Raw genomic sequence first — 18,464 nt, forward strand, 5'->3', positions numbered from 1 at the left:
CGTGCCCCTAACTGGGGACCTGGCCTGCAAGCCAGGCCTGTGCCCTGACTGGGAATTGAACTGGCAACCCTTTGGTTCACAGGCTGGCACTCAATCCACTGAGCCACACCAGCCAGGGCCTGACAATCATCTCTGAAGACATATACTAAATGTGTGCCTTCAAAATACAAAATATACACAATGAACTGGTACTGTAGAAATTCTATCATAAACTTTTAGATTTTGTATGCTTTTAACATCTTACTTGAAAATAAGAAGTTCTATTGAAAAAGCCTGAATCCTTTTATTGCATTGGGTTGTCCTTTTGTCGTTAAGTATCAGCACTTTCTAAGGTTGAATTTGCCTCCAGCCGAAGAGGGAAACAACCCGATTTTGTCTCGTGTGAGAGGAACACGGTAACATCGGGTAGTTATTCTGGAGAGTGGCCTGATAGGTGCACCGTCCCCTCAGATCTGGGATCCGTGTCACTGAGGACGCCTCGTGATTTCAGGGCAGAGCCACCCGTTTTCTTGGCAGCTGGATTCACAGGTGTCCAAAAGAAACAGCCTTAGGCAATATGAAATTAATCTTGGAGATAAAAGTTGTTCAGTTTGTTTAACAACTAGGTACTGATAGCCAAATCCAAGAGTAAGAATCAAACAGCTCTTACTACTAAATGTGAAACGCATTTAGTGCAGTTATGGGAGAAATTTTAAGTGATTTCTCAGTGTTTATTAGCTAGGTCTCTTGAGTGGACAGGATGTTTGCAAATGTTTTACTAACCCACACAACCCTGCTCTGATGTGACCCATGTTTGCTAGTTATTCCAGCCCACGAAGTTCAACAAGTATTAACTGCACACGCAAGGGAAGGCAATTCCTCTCTCCTGAATTAATTGAAATCCTCACTGAATTTTAAAAAATAGTTGCACTTTCTTTGTTTACGTAACTTTTTAGAAAACGAAACAGCCACCCGCTTTTTTGGTATTTGTTATTCACATGGCAGAAGAGATCCTGGAACTCTACAGCCATGTATTTTGGGAAAGAAGAAAAAAAAAAAAGCCTAAAATGGGACATACCATAGTGTTTGTTTCTTTTATAAGACTCAAAAGAGCTTTAAAGTTCACTTGCACTTGAAAAAAAATCCTGGATTTCTTAAAATCTTTCAGAAGCAATGTTGCTTTCTCCTTTGAGAACTCCTTGTGTATTCTAAAATTCCTTTCTCGTGGATAATTGGAATTGTATGGGATGCTGTAGGCCTCTTCTCACTGGCATCCTGAAACAAGCATGAAATTCTTCATCATCCCTTCTTTGCCTGGTAGAGAACATGAGTAACTCCTATGTCCAGGAGTACCTAGGAGACATGCGACTACTATCTAAGCGGGTGGTGGGGATAAAGGTGTTAGTGTTGACTGAAAAAACCCCACATGTCAAGAATACGTTCTTGCATGGAACTGTTCCTCACATAAGCTCTATCGGGGTGCAGAGCATAAGAGGAGGTTCCCAAGCAACGAGGTTGCCCAGTGGGTTTAAAGAGAAAGACCTTTGCAAGAAGGCTGAAGGGTTGGAATATCTGATAGGCAGAAAGAAAGTTATTGGGCAATTTAATAAACAACAGTCACCTATATGACAAATAATCACACAGATCGTGGAGGTTAATTTTTATTTCTATGTTGCAAGGAAAAGAAGCATAAGCTGCAGTACAAAAAGTTTGGTTTCAATAAACAAGTTCAGTTGCAATGAACAAAATCAGTCTTGAGAGTCACTGATATTAGATGATGCAATAGGATGTGACAGATGGCGCGGGACCTTCAAAGACGAGGTACAGAGATGGCCCCCGAAACGCCGATGAAGGCAGGCACGGGAAGGCTACAGATGGTGATCCTGGTCCCTGCCAAGTTCTTGGGCTGCCACATTTTCTGCCTGCGACTCTTCTGTTGTGTAACTTGGTGAGAGTGAAATGCTCGGTGTCTCCGATGCCACCTTGCTGGGGCCTGAGTGCTTCCCATGGCCTTTGGGCTAACAGCTCTTGCTTTACACTTGATAATCATTACAGGAATTCAGCTTTGGACTCGAGTTTTTACAAAAACAGCCTCTCCTATTTTTCCCTTCCCTGGATTTAAATGAAGCCTGGACTTTGTGCTTGCTAAAAATACATTTGAGGAAACTCTGAGCCCCCCATCTTCTCCATCAGGGACCTTCTTGACCAATCAACCTTTCCTTACTCCAGACTCCGAAGTGTTGAATATTGGCCTTTTTGAAGTGTTGGGTACACGAACTTTTGGATGGGTAACAACCCTATTAACACCGCATACCTACTGTTAAGAGCTGAATTCTCTTTGGGGTTATCAGTCACTCACAATTCGCTCTCTAAAGCAGCGATTTTCAACCGGTGCCTGCAAGAAATTTTAAAACATGCAGTACCTGACTATTATAGGTCAGGGGCACTGACCTCTTTTCCCTTAGGGTGACAAATTAAAAAATGACAACAGCCAACACAACAAAGTCATTTGGTGTAAATGAATCAAAATTATACCTATCTTTTGTCAGATGAGCAAAAGATGTATTTTTGGTGTGCCCCAGAATTTGAATAGTTTGTTTATGTGCCATGAGATGGGCAAGGTCGAGAGTCGCTGCTGTAAGGAAGGCTTGCAAGTGGCTCACACTCTGCAGTGCAGCAGAAGAATATGGAGAGTCTCATCAGTTTTATAAAGTGTAGAGTTAATCCACCCTACTTTGAAGAAACACTATTGAGGTTGAGCTATCCTTTATCAGAGTAGCCAGGCTTCAAATGCATGGCTCGTACTGTACTGTTTTAATGACACTTCATTTTTATATTGGCATGCCAGTTAAGAGTCATGAAATGGCCTATTACTGTGGGAAAAGCTGAAAGATACTTTTTATTCAGTTTAATTAAACCTGAGGTCATTTAGCACAGGTGATTTTGCATTTCTTGAAGATGATCCTTTGAGTTTAATAAACGTCAAGAACTCTCACACACTATCTTGGGAGAACTAGCAAGTGAGAGCAGGGGACAACTTCAGAGACATCATTTCTTCCTTTGCCAAGGTGATGATTAATTTTGCATTGCTAAATTCAGTTCCTAGACATTTTGGTAAGTACTGTTAGGCTTAACAATTACTTGTAAAGTACTGGTGGTTTGCATGGTGAATTATCATGCCGAGAGTATTTTTGGTTTGTTGTTATTACTGTGATATGAAAGGGACCAATCACTGAAATCAAGTGAATGGATCATTCCGCCAAGAACAGAAAGAGAAAAGTTGGAGCTGCCATAAAACTGCAGCAATGCTATCGGGGTTGAAGTGAAAGATTATGGAACTAGGTACATGTATTTTGCATTGTATATAAATGTCTCTTCAGTGTTATAAGCTCACCAGATTCAACAGGAAATGCCTCCCTATGTCCAAACACATTTAAGCTCTCTTAAGGATTGGATCTATCTCATCATTTCTCATGTTTCATTAGCACAGCACCCAGTTAAGAACAATGGTTGATAAGCAAAGTGATATTTCAGAGAATATGAAATGATGGAAGAAGGGAACAAAAAATCCTTTGTTTGCAGCCGAGAAGACCCGTGTCTTCTTCGGTTAGATCTGTATTTGTTTTGAACAATTATTTGGAAAAATTGTCCCAACTGTTTTAAAGAAGTAACAAATGTCTGTAAAATATGGGATTCTGTAGTATAAACAATTGTGACATCTTTTGTTCAGACCAAAACAAAAAGAAAACAAACAAACAAACCCCCAAAACCCACCCCACACTGCATGTTCTACAGCTCAGAATTTAAATAAATCCCCAAATTTCAACTTCTACTAAAATATTTATTTAATTGATGACATCTTACAGAAATAAATAAGAGCTGTTTTTCCCCTTATACAGATAGGTGTATTTATATGTGTATATAGTTTTTTATAAAATTGAAGCATATCAAATTGCTTCCCCTATAACTGCAGCTCCAAAGATACACTAGGAGACAAACAGAAACACTACAATATGCTCATCATTAAATTATAACACCGCGGGCTTTCCGAATCCCAGCCACAAAGATGACAGAGAGAACATGAGCTCGGGAGGCAGAGTGGGGGACCTGAGCTCCACGTCCTCACCTGTACGTGTCGCACGCGCGTTTCTCAGTATTTTTGAACCTCCGTTCTCTACCTTCAAAACAGGAGAGGCATGAAATATACCAATTTCACGAGGTTGTTGGGCAAATTAAACACGCGAACGTACAGGAAAGCTCTTTATAATATGTAAAGAGCTATAAAAATAATAGTTCTGTTTCATTTCATACAAAAGAATCGATGCATATCGCTCTTGGACTGAAGAGTAAGCACCAAAAGTGTGTGTGTGTTTTCCTCAGCTGTTTATGTCAAACCCAGAAGAAGAAAATGCACCTTAACTGAGCACCAAAGCCTCTCGGACACATGTGATCCAGGGGACATATTTCGGTTACAGTTGTCAGGGTAGCTGAGCAGAAGCTAATGAGTCCTGAGGGTCATTCAAAACTTTGAAGGCTCACAGAAAACAAAACAAGAACATTTGCATTACATCAGATGACTAGGATATAAGCTACTACTCCTCGGTTACCAATTTCAAAGTCCATTAATTCTTCACAGAAGAAGAAACACTAAGGAATTAGCACTTGCAATTATTTGCTTATGTAAATAAGACATTCTCTTGCTTCAAAGATAAAATACTAGTCATTGACATGAGTACTAGTGGAATAAAATACCAAACCCGACCGTAAATTCAGATATCTGTGGTTAAAGTCTAGTTACACAGAACATGGGACAGGAAGAGACTGTAGGGCATCAATATCAGAAGGATTTTTAAAAAACCCGCCATGTTTCCATGTCGTAATGGTAAGGACTGAAGTTATAAAAACTGCAATATTTACAATACCTCAACCTTAAAACATGTAAAAACTTAACAATAAGACAAAATAGAAAGCAGAGAAAGCAGGTTAGATAATTTTAAGGTAAACATCAAGACACTTAAAAACCTTCTTTAAAGTTAACTGTTTATCCTCACTAATTAACAAGTAACAGCAATGGGAAAAAATGCTCAGTATTTTGATTTTTCACACAAGATACAGGAAAAAAAAAGAAATAATGGCCTAATACTAATGTATTGTTGGAATGGTATTAACTGTGATGTTACTATGTGTGGAGTTACAGTCTGGACCTACCTAAGTAACTAGGAGTTGGTGTAATTCATCATCTACTTAAAACATTATGAACAAGATATTGCTGAACTACGTGCTGAAGACGCTGAAGGCCCTCCCAAAAACGAGATTCATGCTGGCTGAAGAGCCAGGTCGTATAAAACTAGGCTAGTTCACTTTCTCTTAATCCATCTCTTCGTAAGACTAACTGCATGGAAAGAAAAGTACATACTGTCTTCATCTCCTCAGATATAGATATTCTTTGGAACAAAAATAAATGTTTTATTAGGAGTGAAAAATTAAAAATCTTTATAGATCTTCTGGAAACAGTATATTGAAAAGGGCCCAATAACTACCAGGGCACTGTACAACTGAAAAAGAAAGAAATTCATTCACTGAGAACAGTGTGTACTGACATCTGCTGGACGCTTACAGCTCTACTCTACAAGCTATGAAAGCTTTTAAATGCGTTCCGGTTTGCCGACGGAATCAGGCGCGCCTCACTCAAGGTCCTCCGTGTCTTTGGTGAACAGGTCCGCCAGGTCTGCCACGGTCAGGGCGGAGGCCTCCGAGTGCTTCGCCGACGAGTTCGTGTGGCTGCGGCGGTTCCGAGAGAGCAGGGTCAGAGGGAAACCCCAAGTGATAAATTACTTTGTTCGTATTACATGCTGTTCTAGTCTTATAAAATATAGGAATATAACAATATTATATTCTTATAATAATACAAGGACACTATTTCTTCCTAAGTTTTTATAGCTGAGTCATGAGAAACTCCCAGAAGAAAGTAAAGGGTGAGATCACTATAACATCTTGTTAAAATTAGTGAAGACTTCTATACATTATTTTTAGGCTTTGTCATAAAATGCCTTTTCTCTGTACCACTAATAAAAAGAACAACCCCCCACCCACCAACTGTTACTAATGCTCTCACCTTACAATTTATCTTACTGTCCAAATTTAATTTGTTTCAGGAGAATTTCAACAGCAATTCTAATGGCTATTTTATTCAGGCAGCTTAACTATAATGACTGAATTCTGTTACGTATGGAAACAACCACCAGAAAAAGCCTTCACGTTTGGGGCAAAAGCTCTGGCAGTAACCTCGTCCCTGCCCACCAGCCACCGATGGAAGACAATTCCTGGTTTCAAACTGCTTCTCTGCTCGCTCTGCAGAGCGCCCCCCCGACTGGTCCCTGCGAAGGAAACCTCTGTCCCGGGCATCTCTCCCAACCACACGGCTCACAAGGACGCAGGGGGCATTTGTTTGTTTTCAAAATGACTTTAGGGAAAACAAGTTGTGAAATAACTATTAGGAAGTTTTAGGATTCCAAAGTCGATGTTTTAAAATTCAGGCTGCTTTGGTCTCCACTGCTCTTCTGCCTTTGGAGTTGACGTTGCAATCACCAGCAGAGTTTTAAGTCCGGACCTTCCTGTCTGTGTGCCACTAACAAGGGAAGGTCGAACCAGCACTTACCCGTATTTTTGGCTGTGAATAAGGCACACCCACATTTTAGCATTAATTTCCATGTATAATTCACATTGTATGGGGAAATTAGTACTGCCCATGTGTAATGAGCACCCTTAGTTTTCCCTGAAAAATTTGGGTAAAAAAGTGTGCACTATATACGACAAAAATACGGTTAAGTTTCAGTTTACAGATATCAGTGAAGGCTTTTGGGTTGGGCATGAAGACCGATTTCATTTAAAAATCCAATGTGGCAAAGAAATATAGGAGAGTTTATGTATTTTTACACATTACAATCCCTACTAATATGTGAAGCCAAACACAGAATGAGCATTAACTGAAAACTCTGAACAGGTGAAATGCCGTACCTGCCTCTAAAGAGCATTCACACTTCCACCTTCCGGCTGACCGAGCGGCCACCTCGGTGCGGCAGCTGCGGACACTCACGCACCTTACACACCAGCAGAAACACCTCCCCATCGGCTCCGCGAACTGTTACCTACCTCCTCTCCGCGGTCTTCAGCATCGCTTGCATCCTTTCTTCTATTGTCGCTTTAATTAAGAATCTGTGTACAATGGTAGGTCTAGAAGGCACATGATAATTACAAGTTTAAAAACACCTTGAAGCTAATGAGAACAAACACACTTCATTTCGTATGTGCTATACGTCATCAGCCAGCTGGCAGGTGCTAACGAGGGTGCTGGCGCGGGTGGGGGTTCCGCAGTGAATGAAACACACTACTGAATCCCCGCGAACTAACATTCTAACGAGGGGAGACACAATGCACACGTCAACATTTACGGTGCTTCCGGGTTCAGATAATGCCAGGAGCTGGCAAGTGACTGATGGGGAGGAGGCTGCTAGGCAAAGGAGGCGTGGGAAGACGGTCTGCACGGAGGAAACAGTGAAGAAGTGCACGGTCCTGGGAACACAGCACGCATGACACAGGCCTGAACTGTTCGGGGGCAGAGGGAAGGCCAGCGTGGGGGAAGCAATCTGTACCGTGGGGCAGGGAGGTGAGGCTGAGACCAGAGGGGTGGCCACAGGGCACCACATAGGGTGGGGCAGGATGTGGCAGGAATTTGGGTTATGCTGTGGGTTTTGCGCCTGATCTGAGCTACACCCGACCACACTTTAGAAATCCCTTCGGCTGCTGTGTGGAGCTGGACCGCCGGGCAGCAGAGGTGGAGACAGAGAAGCCCGTTAATACATTCTGCAGTCGGCCAGGGAAGAGGGCGGGTTGCACACGGGTCACATGGGCAAAGGCAGAAAGCGGTCAGTGGGTCTGGAATATTTTTAGGAGGTGGAGCTGACAAGGCCTACCTAGATGATGGCTTGGATATGTGGTATGAAAGAGAAATGTGGAAGAGTCCTAGATTTCCGGTTTAAGAAACTACAGAGATGACAGGGCCACGTGCTCAGATGGGGCAGCCCCGGGGCGGCGGGTGGCAGTGTGGTAGGGATAGTTTTGTGCTGTCTGTGCTAATCCCGAGTTCTCTATTAGGCATCCGAGGGAGCCGTAGAGTCTAAAGATGCAGATGCAGAGACAGAAGCAGGCATGCGCACCTGGGATGGGGGCTACAGGGACACGTCTGGAATACCCTGAGCCTCCCCACACGCGACCACAGATGGTCTGTGCTTCCGCCTGACCCCAGACTCTGCCCTGAGTATGAGACCTCTTGCCGGCTCAAGGGCATTGTTCCCGCCTTCTTCCCACCTCCTGCTTCATTAGTGTCTGTTGCTAATGAATCATTCTATTATTTCGCCTGTATGCAAAGGAAGAAACCACCTCTCTTGATCCCACTCTCTTCTTTTTCTCTGCTCTCTGCAGCAAAACTCACAACACTAGCCCTCCCAGCTCCGTGGAGGCAGCAGTGCATCGCGGCTTAAAGCATGGGCTGCCGAGGCAGAACGACTGTTTGAAACCTGCCACCACTTTTACTAGCCATGGGACCCCGGACAAGTTACTTAACCCTCTCTGTTATGTGTTTCTTAATAAATAAATAAAATCCTATCCTGTCTTACACACCCATGGGGCCATTGTCTCCACCTCTCACCCAAACTGGTTTTGATCTCCATGCTGCTATAGCTAACGACCTTCCCTTATCTGACACTCAGACAGTGCATGACACAGCTGGTCGCACCCTCCTCCTTGAGTGCTATTCTTTACTTGGCTCTGAGGACAGCTCTTCCCTCCAGTTTTCTTCCCAATGCATTGTTTGATCCGTGTCTGTCCTCTTTATTTGTCCTTCCTCCTCTTCACCCAGAGCCTTTAACTTTGGGGGGCTCTGGAGTTTCATCCCCGGTCCTCCTCTCTGTCTACACTCTGTTAGCAATCACATGCAGTCTCAAGACTTAAAAATACTACCATCATCTGCTGGCGACTGTCAGATTTTTCTCCGAACTCCAGACATCTTTACGGAACAGACACCTCCATTTGGGTGTCGAATAAACACCTTAAACTCGTATCTCCAATGAAGTTCTGCCCTTCCCTCAGCAAATCTGCTCTGCCTGATGGTCTTGCCCTGGTCCACTGGAAGCTGCTTCATCCTTCAGTCGTTCAGGCCAAACACCACGGTGCTAACCTTGACCCTCTCACATACCACGTCCAGTCTGTCTGAAAATACTACTGGTTCTACCTTCGAAATAAATCCAGACCCTGATCACGTCTCATCATTCCCACTAGTGCTGACGGGGCCCAGGCCGACTCAGCTCTCACCAAGATTACCGCAGCTGCCTTCTTACTAGTGGCCCTTGCTTCCCTCTCCCCCAGGCCCCACCACGGCACTCGGATGACTGTTTCAACACCGATGTCATGTCACTCCTCTGTTTAAAGCCTCCCAATGGCGCTGGGCCCTGTAGAACACCCCCCCACCCCCAACACGCACATACCACTCCAGCCAAGCTCCGTGATTTCATCTCCTATTCTTTCCTCTTCGCTTACTCTACTTCAGCAACTCTGGCTCCTCCTTACTCCTGAAGCATACCAGGCACACTCCTGCCTTTAGGCCTTTCTACTAGGTGTACTATCTGCATGAATGTTCTTCTTTACGGTGTATCTCCTCAGCTTTCTTTACCTCACTTCTCACCTCTTTGCTCAAGTATTACCTTCTCCATAACAGCCTTCCTGGCCAGTCACCTGCCCTCTTAACCCTCCTCACCACTCCACTTTTTTCACTCTTAACACAGGATACATGTTACTTACTATGTTTATTGTTTACCATCTGTCTCTCTACCAACTCCTTATAACTAGAATTTATGCCCCACGAGGGCTTCTCAAATGCCTAGGACAGTGCCTGGCAGACGGTGGTCAATACAGATCCACCGAATGATGTGATATCAATACGGGAGGCTGTTCAAGTTGGTGATGGAAAGAAGAGGCACTTCTAATCTCATTGTATCTGATTTCCCTGTGTGAGGCGAGACCATGATCAATGGGGAGGAGGAAGATGTAGAAGACTTAAGATAGTCTCCTTGGAAAAACGGACAATATATTTATAATGGAAGCATAGTAGAATTGTCAAGTAGTGTTAAATGTGTTTTTAGACTAGTAACCTTTCATCTGAGAAGGGTCCAATGCTTGCTTTAGAAACAGTGATAAGACAAGAAGTATGTTTAAAACTGTAAGCCAAAAAAAAAAGTAAAAGAACCCCCCAAACGAACAACACATGGCTGCACTTTAAATGGCATGTGGCAGCACTGTAAAACAAGCTTGCATTTATTCTGTTACTCTGCCATAATTTGCTCAAGTTCTGTTAGATGAACATGTCTCTTTCTTGCTTAGAATGAAGGCATCACATGTCCTCTTGGCTGCGGCTCACAGAGCAGTCCACGCTTTTGAGTGCGGCGCGGAAGAGCTCACCTCCGCCATCCCGCCCCTGATGCTTTACGCCCTGCAACTGCAAACCCTTGCAGTCCCCAGAAAGATCCTGTTGGTTCCATCCTCTGTACTTCTGAGGAGGTAACTCTCTCTGGCTGTGTCAGCAGCCCTTTTAGCCCAATTTCCTTCAAGACGTAACCTGATAGAGTGTTTTCTGACTCTCTAGAGCACACAGTCATCACTCCCTTCCTTTGTTACCATGGTACTTCTATTGTTCTTTTGCACAGTCTACTACATTATGTTCAATCATCTGCTTCCTGTACTACAGGGTAACCTCACTGGCACAATACATTACCTTATGCAACTTACTCTTCAGTACCCAGCACAATGTCTGACATATAGTAGGCACTTAATCAATATCTATTTATTTATAAGTATTACTTTTTAAAAAATATTTTATATATTTATTTTTAGAGAGAGGGGAAGGGAGGGAGAAAGAGAAGGAGAGAAACATCAATGTGTGGTTCCCTCTCACATGGCCCCACTGGGCAACTGGCTCACTAGCCAGGCATGTCCCCTGACTGGGAATCGAACCGGTGACCCTTTGGTTCGCAGCTTGCACTCAATCCACTGAGCTATACCAGCCAGGGCTCAATCAATATTTACTTAATAAGTTCTTTGTATGGATGCATTTCTTTGAATAAAAGTAGTATACATTATATAATATATACTATTTGGTTTACTTTGGGCCTTACACTAAATCTAATTATCTCTTAGAGTAGACCTAGCTTAGAGTGAGGCTCTCAGGTGTTTGTTTTCAGTCATGCATGAAATATGCCTTTTTTTAAAAAAAATATGAGATGAGACAATAAAAAAATCAATTCTTCCCAAAGTTATGATGGATGACTTCATCTTTGCATTTGTCTTAAGTATTTTAAGAAACTGCTTTGATGAAGTAGTGTAGTTTGTGAAAGAGAGATGATAAAAATCTAGCCCTGGCTGGCATAGCTCAGTGGATTGAGCACGGGCTGCGAACCAAAGTGTCACAGGTTCGATTCCCAGCCAGGGTACATGCCTGGGTTGCAGGCCATAACCCCCAGCAACCGCACATTGATGTTTCTCTCTCTCTCTCTCCCCCTTCCCTCTCTAAAAATAAATAAATAAAATCTTTTAAAAAAATCTAGGAGAATTTGGGGGTTTGTTGCTTGGAGGAGGGATAGAAACCTCTCAAAATGTCTTTTTTTAAAATAAAGATTTCACTATTTATTTTTAGAGACAGGGGCAGGGAGGGAAAAAGAGAAGGAGAGAAACATTAATGTGACTGAGAAATATTTGTCAGTTGCCTCTTATACGCACCCCAACTGGGGACCTGCCTAGGAATTGCACCGGGACCTTTCGCTGTGCAGGGCAATGCCCAACAAACTGAACCACTGCATTGGTCAGGGCTCAAAATGTCTCTTGGTCATATATTAGTACTTGAACATTTAATAAATGAGGAAGAGATGAAAAATGAACAGGTTATGACGAACATACACGAGGGGTTTAAACACTGATTGGCACCTTAGGAGCTTGAAGCAAATGTGACTGATACTAATTTAAGTCCTTACTTTGTTTGTCCGATTCGGTGCACCCTTCCTATGGCCTGAAGCTCATGGGCAGGGTTCAGTATGGGCTCCACCAAGAGAACGTGAGTAGCTTCAATGATAGTTAATCCATTAGAACCTGTGTGCAGGGGCAGCAGCAAAATATTGATTTCGGGATCATGTTTAAATGCTGAAAGGTTCTCCTAAAAAAGAAAGGTACATTTAAATTTTAGCTGGATCAGTGAAAAATAACAGTAATATATTACAGCTAATGTTAAATACGCCTAATGACATCCATTTCATCGTGAAATGCAACAGCTAAGAAAATTCAGTGTAAAATTACCAATTTTAGAAAATGTAAACTTGCTGTGTGACTTTATGAGGAGGTGTCACGTGAGCTCGAGCGGAACCACAAGGCACACGCATGTGACGTGTGCGAACTAAACCCCATGAGCTGCGAGGAAGAGGAAGAATGTGGTGGGCTGAGTGAGACTCGGGATGAGGTAAGAGACAGGAATCTGCTCAATTTTCACTTGATCTTTTTCTGTGTGTCCCTCTGGGCGTGCACCTGTCGTTGTGCTGGGAGTGCCGGAGGGACAGCTGACCACATGTAGCTCTGCCTGACGCAGTGTCTTTAGGACCTAGTCCCAGGGACACGAGGCCCCTGCCCGCTCAGAAGGTGTAGCAGAAGCCATCGCTCGCTATACTGAAGAAATGTACCTCAAGTCAGAAGAATCTTGCTACGGGTATAACTGAACAGAAAGAAAATTACTACAGTTTCTCTACTTGGCTTCTTAATTTAATACATTATAATTAATCAAGAAACAAGACAATAAATAAAAATAACATAGTTAGCAGAAGTTTCAATTTGCACCTGAATCCACCTCTAAAAACATGAGAAGACCGTCCTGACGTACCTGAAACGTCTTCACACGGCTGATCTGCGCGAACTCCATGTTGTTGTCGGTGAGGGCCTTGGAGATGATGTCCAGGACGTCCTGCCACTGAGAACAACACATGAGACGGGAGGGGACACTTACACACGGCTTCCACATAAAGAGAATCTGTAAAGAACCTACGTCGACATGGGACTCAGAATTAAGTAAACACAAAACCTTCAAGTACCGTTCATATTAGTTACATCTCGAAGTGGTAGTGTTTGTGTATGTTTTCAATCAAATGCTGGTTAAAAATAGGGCAAAAAACCATAAGCATCTTTGAGAACTGAATTAAGATAAATATAAATGGAAAACAAATAATGGAGTGCTTAATAAATGTGGTTACTTACCTCTCTGCAATGAAAACTAGAATTTTTATTCAATACATTATTTAGCTGTTTTTCTTTTTCTATTTAAAAATTTTTAAAGATTTTATTTATTTATTTTTAGAGAGGGCAAGGGACAGAGAGAAGGAGAGAAACATCAGTGTGTGGTTGCCTCTTACATGGCCCCCACTGGGGACCTGACCCATTACCCAGGCATGTGCCCTGACTGGGAATCGAACCAGCGGCGCTTTGGTTCACAGGCTGGCACTCAGTCCACTGAGCCACACCAGCCAGGGCTGTTTTACTTTTTCTTAAACAATCAAGTTCATTTGTGAAATGAGACACTCAAGGTTATTTATTCCAATTTTAAAAAATATTAATAAGAAAATTTCTAAGTAAAATTAATATAAAAACATAAAATGTACCTATAGGAACTATCTTGTGAAGCATCACAAAATTCTATCACAATAATTCTATTGTATGGACATGGGAAAAACTCTGAAATGGAAAAGTCTATCTGTAATTCTAAATCTCACCTATATTATAGTCAACATTAAAAATTAGTTCTCATTATGACACATGGACATGAACTAAAGGGGGGAATGTAGGTGGGAGAGGGTGTGCAGGGTGGAGGGGAGTGAAGGGGGGGAATGGGACAACAGTAATAGCATAATCAATAAAATATATTTAAAAAAATTAGTTCCCAGGTATACACTGACTAGGGACAGAAGGCCAGTCTGCGCTAACCCTGAGGATGAAAATGCGGACTGTACCGTTGAAAAAACAAGTGCTTTAGCTCCTGGATCTCTGCGCTGGATTCTCATCAGGGTTCTGACCACAGCTTCGACTTTTGTAGAGTGACTGCCCTTTGAACACAAGGAAGAAAACACATTACTACCAAATAACATTCAGTGAACAACGGAATGGAAACAACATAAAATACTTTTATTATCAAAACTATATGATAGATGCATATATGTTTAACCTTTTTAATTACTGTACTTGTTGGAAATTTTCTTTAGCCTCAAAGTGTAAAAGTTATAGAATTTATACTCTGAGAGAACTGAGTATGAAAGCACACCGGAAATTCATACAGTGATATGACCTTGAAGATCAGATATTTTAGCTAAGTGGTTAGGTTTGTAATTACACAATGTTGTTACTTTGGATAAGCACAATTTATAACCAAAAACACTACTCGCTTCAGATATTATGGCGCTGGAAATATTGAAAGTACAGTGCATGAACACTCTAGCTTCAGCAGACAGTGAAGGGTCCAACCCATGACAAACCCTTTCTTACAAGGGCAGCACAAAGGACAATGACAGCAGCACCAATGACGCCCACTTGGATGAGCTTTAAACAAAGCTGGGTGAACACAAGGAGTGCCTTTTGCATAACCATTTCCACTGTAGCAGTATGACAATGAGAAAAACAATGAAGAAACAGGAAAATGAAGAAAATAAGCAAGTGTTTTTATAGTCTCCACTGAGGAAGTTTTTCTTCTGGGATGCTCTGGGAGATGGTAAGACATGGGTGTTAAGGGCATGGGATTTTGAGTAAGACAAATCTAAATTCAACGGCCCGCTCTGCATCTCACTAGTTACGGACTCTAGCCTTTTTAAGCCTCGGTTTCCTTCTTGTCCAACAGGGACGATGACTGTACTGTTCCCAAAGGTGGTTGTGTTGGTTACGTGAGAAATGCACACAAAGCATGTAAGCCTAACACCTGGCAAATAACAGGCACTCAGTAAGTGATCTCCCTGAGACTTTAACCACGAGCACTACAGTGGGAGAGGTTAGTCCACAGTGGGTGGACCCACCCAGCAAGAAGCGACACTGTTCCCACAGTGGCACTACTCACCGTCCCTCCTCAGCACTTGCACACGAGGAGACACGCAAAGATAAGGATATTAACAAAACAAGGAAGGAAGCCCTAGTAACTGCAAGTTGGCAGGACAGAATTACAGGCAAGTTTTGAAATTCTGATATTAAAATCCCAAGTCTATATTTATTCCTCTGGATGGGCAGACTTTTAATTATTCTTGAAAGCTTAAAAAAATATAAGAAACCTATTTCAGTCTAAACATTACAAAGAGCAAAATTATAAATAAATAATGCATTAAGAACAAAATGACCTCAAATAAGAAAAAAGAGAAGATTAGCAGACAGTGATCATTTTGGAGTTTAGAAACATCTCTTCAAGATCTTATTTTCAAAAAGATATCTAAACAAATATCAGGATAACTATTAACCCTTCTACCTATTTAAGCTGCTTCTTATAAAGAGTTACAAAACCAGAATAATCTTTTATAAGCAGCATCCAGAACGGAGAGCTGACTCTACACAGGAAAAGGCCGGGTCGTTCCCTTTTACCAAAGTCCGGCCAGCTTGGCGGCGGATCTCCGTGAACCCTCCTCCCAAAGGCCGCAGTTCTGAACCACGCGGTGTCAGTCCGGTACTCCCCGCTTTGAAAGAAGAAGAACACGGAAGTCCAGAAACCCAAAGCTCTGCTGGGCAGAACCTAGAGGGGCAGTGAGAAGCCCGTACTACCATCTTCTTCCAGACGGACAGCGAGTGGCTGCTGAGAACGAGAACAACGGTGGCAGGAGTGGGTGCCCTGTTACCTGCAGCTCTCAGTTCGAGCACGCACGCCCTGCCTGATTTTTGAAAACAAAGCCCATAAGTGAAAAATCCTTATGTTAGGCAATCAATGTGTTTAGGCAGTTTCTCCACGACAAAAGATTTTATATTTTGGACTGCTTGAAGACATTTAAATTATCGTAAAAAATGCTGCTTCAAGTTACAAGATGCTACATTGCAAACCCACTGCTTCTGTGAGTCTACCTTAGTAAGAATTCATAATTTGCTGTTAAATGAACAGAAAAGGTTATATGCAACAAATGACTGCTGATCTACAAAGGCAGCACAGAAAATGCAGTAAAAAATCAAGTAAAAGTTAAATAAGGATCTGGTTTCTGTCCTATTTGCTAGATATATTACAAGCACTTTTTCAAAAACTTAAGAAATTAGCAAAAGGCAATAGACATTAATTGGACAACTAAGCTAATAGCAGTACCTAGGATTAAAAGTTAAAAAGTTTTCATGTCCTGAAAAATGAACCCAGACTTCCAGCCAAGATGGAGGCATAGGTAGACACATTGTCTACAACCAAAAGAAGGACAACAACAATTTAAAAACAGAAAACAACCAGAAGTGACAGAAAATTGAACTGTATGGAAGTCTGACAACCAAGGAGTTAAAGAAGACACATTCACCGAGATGGGTAGGAGGGGTGGAGTCGGGCCGCTGGGTGGAGAGGACTCGCAGCCAGGCGGTGTCTGGAGGACCAGGGCAGGTAAGGTGGTGGCTGGCGGACCCAGAGAGGTGGTGGCTGGTGGAGCAGGTGGTCCCACATTCGCATGCAGGTAAACCAGGCGAAACTGGGGAGCGAGACAGACCGCACAACCCAGGGTCCCGGCTCGGGGGAATAAAGCCTCAGTACACTGACTGAAAACACCTGTGGTGGCTGAGGTGCTGGGCCTCACAGTAGAGTTTGTTGGAGAGACCCACAAGGTCCTAGAAAGTACACAAACCCACCCACCTGGGAATCAGCACCAAAAGGGCCCACTTTGCTTGTGGGTAGTGGGGGAAGTGACTGAAGCCTGGCACAGAGCAGAGCAACTGCCATTGTTCCCTCTCGGACCCCGCCCCCATACACAGCATCACAACCCAGTGAAAACCGTTACCCCGTCCAGGTGACCATCTAAGGCTCCGCCCCTCACTACGTAACAGGCGCATCAAGACAAAACAAAAATAGCCCAAATGAAAGAACAGATCAAAGCTCCAGAAAAAATACAACTAAGCGACAAAAAGATAGCCAACCTATCAGATGCAAGGTTGAAAACACTGGTAATCAGGATGCTCACAGAATTGGTTGAATTTGGTTGCAAATTAGATGAAAAAATGAAGGCCATGCTACATGCAATAAAGGAAAATGTACAGGGAACCAATAGTGATGGAAAGGAAACTGGGACTCAAATCAGCGGTGTGGACCAGAAAGAAGAAATATTCAACCAGAAAAGAATGAAGAAACAAGAATTCAAAAAAATGAGGAGAGGCTTAAGAACTCCCAAGACATCTTTACATGTTCCAACATCAGAATTATAGGGGTACCAGAAGGAGAAGAGGGAGAGCAACAAATTGAAAACTTCTGGCAAAGGAAATAGACTTCCAGGAAGTTCAGGAAGCTCAGAGAGTCCCAAAGAAGTTGGACCCAAGAAGGAACACACCAAGGCACATCATAATTACATTACCCAAGATTAAAAATAAGGAGAATCTTAGAAGCAGCAAGAGAAAAGGAGATAGTTACCTACAAAGGAGTTCCCATAAGACTGTCAGCTAATTTCTCAAAAAAGACAAGGCAAGAAGGGGCTGGAAAGAAGTATTCCATGTCATGAAAGGCAAGGACCTACATCCAAGATTGCTCTATCCAGCAAAGCTTTCATTTAGAATGGAAGGGCACATAAAGTACTTCTCAGATAAGGTCAAGTTAAAGGACTTCATCATCACCAAGCCCTTATTATATAGGAAATGTTAAAGGGATTTATCTAAGAAAAAGAAGATACAAAATATGAACAGTAAAATGACAACAAACTCAATCATTAACAACCACACCTAAAACAAAAACAAAAGCAAACTAAGCAAACAACTAGAACAGGACCAGAAACACAGAAATGGAGACCACATGGAGGGTTAACAATAGGGGAGTGGGAGGGGGAGAGAGGGGGAAAAGGTACGGAGAATAAGTAGCAGAGATGGTAGGTAGAAAATAGACAGGGGGAGGGTAAGAATAGTATAGGAAATGTAGAAGCCAAAAAACTTATAAGTATGACCCATGGACATGAACAAAAGGGGGGAATGTGGGTGGGAGGGGGTGTGCAGGGCGGAGGGGAGTGAAGGGTAGAAAATGGGACAACTGTAATTGCATAATCAATAAAATATATTTTTTAAAAAAGAAGGCAAATTTATACAACTTACTTCCCCTTCCCCAAAGAGAATTATGTTCCCTAATCAGTAATATGACCAATTGGATAATGACTTAGTGACAGGTGACAGATTTTTCTTTAGGTTTCTGTTGGTGGTTTGTCACTTGAAATAACGGGAAT

At 42.5% G+C, this 18,464-nt stretch overlaps 1 protein-coding gene across 2 annotated transcripts in view; it reads right to left on the minus strand.

Moving 5' to 3' along the window:
- Nucleotides 1–1,627: 1,627 nt before the first annotated feature.
- The window catches only part of SHPRH (SNF2 histone linker PHD RING helicase), a 73,035-nt gene continuing 56,198 nt past the window's right edge, over nt 1,628–18,464 (minus strand). The window contains exons 26-30 of one of the 2 annotated variants that reach the window (XM_028509908.2): nt 14,070–14,162; nt 12,950–13,036; nt 12,057–12,235; nt 7,132–7,212; nt 1,628–5,760 (exon numbers count right to left, since the gene is read on the minus strand). In XM_028509908.2, the coding sequence (XP_028365709.1) occupies nt 5,664–5,760; nt 7,132–7,212; nt 12,057–12,235; nt 12,950–13,036; nt 14,070–14,162 (537 nt within the window). In that variant the 3' untranslated portion in view covers nt 1,628–5,663. Of the gene's footprint in view, nt 5,761–7,131; nt 7,213–12,056; nt 12,236–12,949; nt 13,037–14,069; nt 14,163–18,464 lie in introns of those variants that run through there. The other variant, XR_004902929.1, reaches the window with a different exon arrangement.

The sequence above is a fragment of the Phyllostomus discolor genome, chromosome 4, assembly GCF_004126475.2.
Source record: "Phyllostomus discolor isolate MPI-MPIP mPhyDis1 chromosome 4, mPhyDis1.pri.v3, whole genome shotgun sequence".
Lineage (NCBI taxonomy): Eukaryota > Metazoa > Chordata > Mammalia > Chiroptera > Phyllostomidae > Phyllostomus > Phyllostomus discolor.